Source organism: Schistocerca nitens, chromosome 5, assembly GCF_023898315.1.
Source record: "Schistocerca nitens isolate TAMUIC-IGC-003100 chromosome 5, iqSchNite1.1, whole genome shotgun sequence".
In the NCBI taxonomy this organism is placed as follows: domain Eukaryota; kingdom Metazoa; phylum Arthropoda; class Insecta; order Orthoptera; family Acrididae; genus Schistocerca; species Schistocerca nitens.
Window position 1 is genome coordinate 826464986 of NC_064618.1, and position 6442 is coordinate 826471427.

The following is a 6442-nucleotide window of genomic DNA, read 5'->3' on the forward strand; positions in this document are numbered from 1 at the left end:
CGTGATCATCTTATTTCATATCCCTTCAAAGTGTTACGCCCAGGTATTTGTACGAGTTTGCCACTCCAATAGTGACTCATTGATATTATATTCACAGGATACAGTGTGCTTTCGTTTTGAGAAGTGCAAAATTTTTACATTTTCGAACACGTAAAGCAATTTGCCTATCTTTTTGCACCACTTTGAAATCTTATCAAGATTTGACTGAATACTTATGCAGCTTTCTTCAGATAATATTTCATTACAGTTGACTGCATCATGTGCAGAAAGCCTGATGTTACTATTTATGTTGCCTGCAAGATCATTAATATACAACATGAACAGCAATGGCCCCAAAACACTTCCCTGGGGTACTCCCGAAGTTAGTTCTACATCTGAAGGTGACTCTCCATGTTGCGTCCTCCGTACCGTTAAGTCCTCAACCCAGTCACAAATTTCCTTTGACATCCTGTATATGATCGTACTTTTGACAATAAGCATAGATGTGGTGGTGAGTCAAATGCTTTTCGAAATCAAGACCTACTGCATCTACCTCATAACCTTGACCCAAAGCTTTCAGTGTGTCATGTGAGAAAAGTGCGGGTTTGGTTTCACATGATTGATGTTTTCGAAATCCATGCTGGTTGGCATTGAGGAGGTCATTCAGTTCAAGATACTTCATTATCTTTGACCTCAGAAGATCTTCTAAGATTGTACAACAACTCGATGTCAAGGATATTGGACAGTAGTTTTGTGCATCACTTCCACAACCCTTCCTATAGAAGGGTGTGACCTGTGCTTTTTACCAAGAACTGGGAACATATTTTTGTTCGAGAGATCAGCGATAGATTGTAGTTGGAAGAGGGGCTAACTCAGCCGCAAATTCAGTACAGTATCTGACACGTTTTCCATCGGGGCCTGAAGGTGTGTTCAATCCTAACGACATCAGCTGTTCCTCAACACAACTGAGGCTAATACTTATTTCATTCATCTTTGCAGTGGCACGAAGATTAAACTGGGGCAATTCTCTTGGGTTTTCCTTCGTAAAGGAACATTCGAAAACAGGAGTTAAGCATTCCAGCTTTTGCTTTGCTACCTTCAGTTTCAGTGTCTCGTTCGCTAGGGACTGGACACTAACTTTGATGCCACTAACAGCCTTTACATACGATCAGATTTCTTTGGTTTCTGTGAAGGATCATTTGCCAATATTCTGCCTGAGTAGCTAGTGAAGGCATATCACGAATTACTCTGTTGACAACTAAACGCGTTTCATTCAGCATCTCTCTCTCTCTCTATAGCCGTGCGCTTTGTTTTACACCTATTGCGCAGTAATCTCTGTTTCTTTAGAGTGACTGTATACTACTGAGGCTCCCTCCCATTATGGGCTGTTCTACTGAGTACACATCTCTCCACTGCGTGGTCAACTATTCTTTTAATCTTGAGCCAGAGTTCCTCTACATGTTCCTGATCTGTTCTGAAAGTTTCAAGTTCCTCATTGAGACATCACGCTACTGATTTTATTATCTACTTTGCTGAAGATATATATCTTTCTGCTTATTTTAGTTAGTCTTTGTACTTTGGTAATCATTGTTGTGACAGCCGCGTCATGGTCACTGATAGCAGTTTCGTTGTGGACATCCTCAAAGAGGTAAGATTCATTCGTTGCCATTAAACCAATATATTTCCATCGTGAGTGGGCTTTCCATCGTGAGTGCTTTTGTTTATGTTTAAAGACTGTCTTTGCACGCCCACCAGTAATAAAACAAATTTTGCGAATTAATTGTTGGATTATTAAAATCTCAACCAATGATTACAGTATGACTGAGGAATTTACGCACCAGTGAACTGAGATTTTCTCTAAAGTTTTCGGTTATGGTCTACGTCGGGAAATGAGTCTGGTGGGCAATAGAAGGATCCAGTAATCATTTTATGCCTACCCCTGATACTGAGTCTTGTCCAAACAATATCACATGCAGCTTCTATTTCTATCTCGGTGCCACACACGCTCTTTCGTTGACCATCTTAAAAATATACCTGTCGGATATTTCAACACCAATTCAGTATCACGGCGGCTCTAGCGCCTGAAGGTAGGCAAACCGCAACGAAAGGGTATCGTAGAGGTTGCGTAAGCCTGAGGCGTTAGATCAGCAGCGAGGCTGAATCTGTGGGGAAGTTTCTGAAACGTATATTTTTAACGTATCCAACAAAGCTGCGTGTGAGGCACCGATGGTGTTGCCGAACTTGGCATGTGAGGGGGACTCTTTGCTATTTTATTCACGCATATTTTGATGTACCACACCACCCCCTCCCACATTCCTACGGTCACGTCACAGGAGGGAGCGAAACAGAGAACTGAAACAGCCTAGAACCCATTTGCTGCTTCGCATCACGTTCAGATTTCGTCTAATGGTTTTGAACGGCCCCTAATGGCTCCACCCTGTATACCAGAGCAAAAATTGCTGTCGCACTACACCTCAAAGGGATCAGAGCACGTTGAATGCTGTTAGAGTTGGGTTGAAACGTCCGAGGGATGTCAGCAGTATCAAACGTTGTCAAGCACGTCGTCCTGTTGCTCAAGGCACTGCAAACTGTCGTTTTCTCCGTCGTGAAATATGGGGGAACCAACACCTCAAGGAAAATGGTGGTTTTATCGACTCCCTTTTTGTCACTCCCTGAGGCGTTTTCGTGTCAGTTCTGAGAGGCAGTGTGTGTGAAATGTTTTCCTTGGCCACCCATGGGCAAATCGCGTGATTACAACGCCAGGTGTCGCCGTTCTGTCTTCCATCTCAGAGGTGTCAAAGGAAGAAGTGAAATGTGGGTAAGAGGAGATGTCACAACCCTGCCATCGTGTGGCACGTACACGATGGCATTGGGAAGAATATTGTGGTCAAATTTGGTATGAATGGTACATAATTAACGCACGTTACACCTCACATGAACTTTTGCATTTGTCGACACCTTGGTGTTGGAATGCGTCGCCGAAATGGAGGGTGACGCATCCATTGCAGAGGAAGGTTGTGGGCACCTTTGAGGCAAATTTAAAAACTTATGCGTTGGAATGACACTATTACGTGGTTTTGAAAAGTTGATCTTTTAATTGTGTGGAGCAGTTACTTGGTTCATGTGCACCACAGTGCACTGTTATTTATTTATTTTTTAATTTCCTCCGTACAGTGGTTCTGCGGTCCACCTGTAATGTGCCGTTTTCTTCATATGTACCAATTTTAGTGAAACATGACTGCCCTTAAACGCTTTTTTATTCCTATTGTTTCCTATGCTGGAAATAATGTGTAGGAAAATCACTGTTTTCTTAGAGGATAACGTGGCAACAATAACGGAATGAGCAGTATTTTAGTATAAGCTATATGAAGAAGAGATTATTGTGAAGAGATAATTACATACTATATTGTGTTAAATACAGATTTATATCAGCAGGTACCTGTATCCAAAGTCCTTATTCATATTTACGTAGGGTCAACCGGAAGGGGCAAGTAGCGTACAACAAACGAAGCAAATAATCCTAATAGAAGTAACTGGCACAAATCATCGACAAAAAGCGTATCGCCCGTGGTTACAAGTTCCGTGGCCTTCCACATGCACCGACGTCAACCCGTAGGACTTTTTTTTGGGTGAAGACATTGATAATGTCGATGGGCTGCGGCAACCCATTGTGGATTGTTTTTAATGCATTGGAAACACGCCTGACATTTCTGAATGTGCACAGGCATAGAGCGGAGACGTGCTGAATACTGTCTTCACATGAACGATGCCGATGCGGGACACTTGTTCTGATGTTTTTGTCCTCAAGAGCGCATCTGCAGTTTGGACTCTCTGGGACTGTTATATGGTCTTCATTTACTCAGTCCTAATACATCGGACCTATACGTAGTGGGATTAGTTGCTTGTTACATTGTCCTCTGTTCGCCCGTATGGTTTTTTTTTTTTTTTTTTTTACATTTAATAGTCAGTCACCTTGTATAACGTAGTGTAGCGTTATTTCTATTTAATAGAGATTTTACATTCGCTTGTAGTTCACACCTTTTGAATTCTGTCTCTGTAACAACGGGTAGTTCATTGATGTATTTAAGTCCTGGTAGTGTTTCTCGTGGTGGTATGCAGCAACAGCAAGTGGTCAGAATATATGATTTACAACACCTACCACTTGCACAGTAAAAGATAGTTTACGATCTATTTAGGATGTCAAGCATCCATTCTCATGTTTCCTACGTCACAACGCCTAAGGTCACTGACATAAATGTGCTAACTCTGCAAGAACTCTACTTATATAATGAAAGTGGTAGAACGCTTGCTATTAGCGCTGAAGCGAGCTCTTTGTTACGGAGTTTTTACGAAGAGTTTTCGTGGGTTTTACAAAGCGTTTGTAGTGTAAAACTGTATAGGTACATAAAATTATTTATTTATGTGTCTGTTTCATGCGGACAGATTACATTGAATCAGGCGTCCTTAGTAAGTCGATATTACAACACGCATATTACAAAATGGTTCAAATGGCTCTGTGCACTATGGGACTTAACTGCTGAGGTCATCAGTCCTCTAGAACTTAGAACTACTTAAACCTAACTAACCTAAGGACGTCACACACATCCATGCCCGAGGCAGGATTCGAACCTGCGACCGTAGCGGTCGCACGGTTCCAGACTGTAGCGCCTAGAACCGCTCGGCCACATTGGCCGGCAATTACTTCAGTGTTTAGTATAAAAGCTTTACGTAAATGGTATTTCACATTCACACTTTCTTTACTCTCATAACAAAACACAAGTAGTAATTGAAAAACAACCAGAAAATTTAACAAACAATACCGGAACAGTATTTAGGCTGCTGCTCCAATAGCGTCCGTCTGCTAGTGACCTCTATCGTATCGCACACAAACTACATTCACTCGAGCCATCTGACGCCACCTGTCTTGTGCGTGACCCATAGTGCACGTCTGGTCACTACGTAATGTCCCATCTGCATAGGCATGATACGAGTCGCTACGACTCGCAGTGACTTCAATGTAACAACTATGTTTGAATAAAGGTGCCATTTGTGTTCGTTTCGTTGCGTATTTCTTTCAGTTATCTTCTGTATTCTATACTCTACAGTAGCAGTTATCTCTGCGTGTGGTACAAGCTTCATGCAGTTGTGTTACTGGGCAGTGACATACTTTCGTCCTTAAGTTTTGCGCACCAGTGTACAGTTTGTGCACAACATGTGCTCTGAAACTTCCTGGCAGATTAAAACTGTGTGCCGGACTGAGACTCGAACTCGGCACCTTTGCCTTTCGCGGGAAAGTGCTCTACCAACTGAGCTACCCAAGCACGACTCACGCCCCGTCCTCACAGCTTTACTTCTGCCAGTACCTCGTCTCCTACCTTCCAAACTTTACAGAAGCTCTCCTGCGAACCTTGCAGAACTAGCACTCCTGAAAGAAAGGATATTGTGGAGACATGGCTTAGCCACAGCCTGGGGGATGTTTCCAGAATGAGATTTTCACTCTGCAGCGTAGTGTGCGCTGATATGAAACTTCCTGGCAGATTGGGTAGCTCAGTTGGTAGAGGACTTGCCCGCGAAGGTCCCAAGTTCGAGTCTTGCTCCGGCACACAGTTTTAATCTGCCAGGAAGTTTCATATCAGCGCACACTCCGCTGCAGAGTGAAAATCTCATTCTGGAAACATGTGCTCTATTTTAGAACGTAGTAGAGTAAAGGTAAACAGGACACTGTTCAGACGCTGTGCTTGGCATGTAGGCTAGTGTGAGGAGGGCGCCTGTGTTGTGTTGAGTGTGTGAGCGCTCCGCCCCTGACAGCGGCCCTTGTGTGCGCAGAGCGGCGTGCCCGGGCTGGTGGCGCGCCACCTGGGCGCCGTGTACCCGCGCTTCTCCAGCGTGCGCGCCGCGCTGGAGCGGCAGGCGCGCGACCTGCTGGTGGTCCGCTACCAGGGCCGCCTCGCCGCCCTCGAGGACCTCTTCCTGCGGCCCGCCGCCGCGCTCGCCGCCTCCCTGCTCGCCGAGGCGCGCTCCAAGGTAAGCCGGCCGGCGCACTGCGCAGCTGTCGCACAACTACGCTGAAGAGCCAAAGGAACTGGTACAGCTGCCTGACATCGTGTAGGGTCCCGCGAGAAGAAGTGCTGCAACACGACGTGACATGGACTCGACTAATGTCTGAAGTAGTGCTGTAGGGAACTGACCCTACGAGTCCTGCAGGGCTGTGTCCATAAATACGTAAGATTACGAGAGGTGTGGAGATCTCTTCTGAAGAGCACGTTGCAAGGCATCCCAGATATGCTCACTAGTGTTCGTGTCGTTGGAGTTTGGTGGCCAGCCGAAGTGTTTAAACTCGGAAGAGTGTTCCTGGAGTCACTCTGTAGCAATTCTGGCTGTGTTGCCTGTTGCATTGCCCTGCTGGAATTTCCCAAGTCCGTCGGAATGGACAGTGGACATGATCAGACAGGGTGGTTACGTA

The 6442-nt window shown here is 44.8% G+C and overlaps 1 protein-coding gene across 1 annotated transcript in view; it reads left to right on the forward strand.

Annotated features, from left to right (window-relative positions):
• The window catches only part of LOC126260740 (cyclin-dependent kinase 11B-like), a 401166-nt gene extending 395118 nt beyond the window's left edge, over positions 1-6048 (forward strand). Inside the window, exon 3 of the mRNA XM_049958079.1 lies at positions 5806-6048. Within this exon, the coding sequence (XP_049814036.1) occupies positions 5806-6048 (243 nt within the window). The remainder of the gene's footprint in view (positions 1-5805) is intronic.
• Positions 6049-6442: the final 394 nt, after the last annotated feature.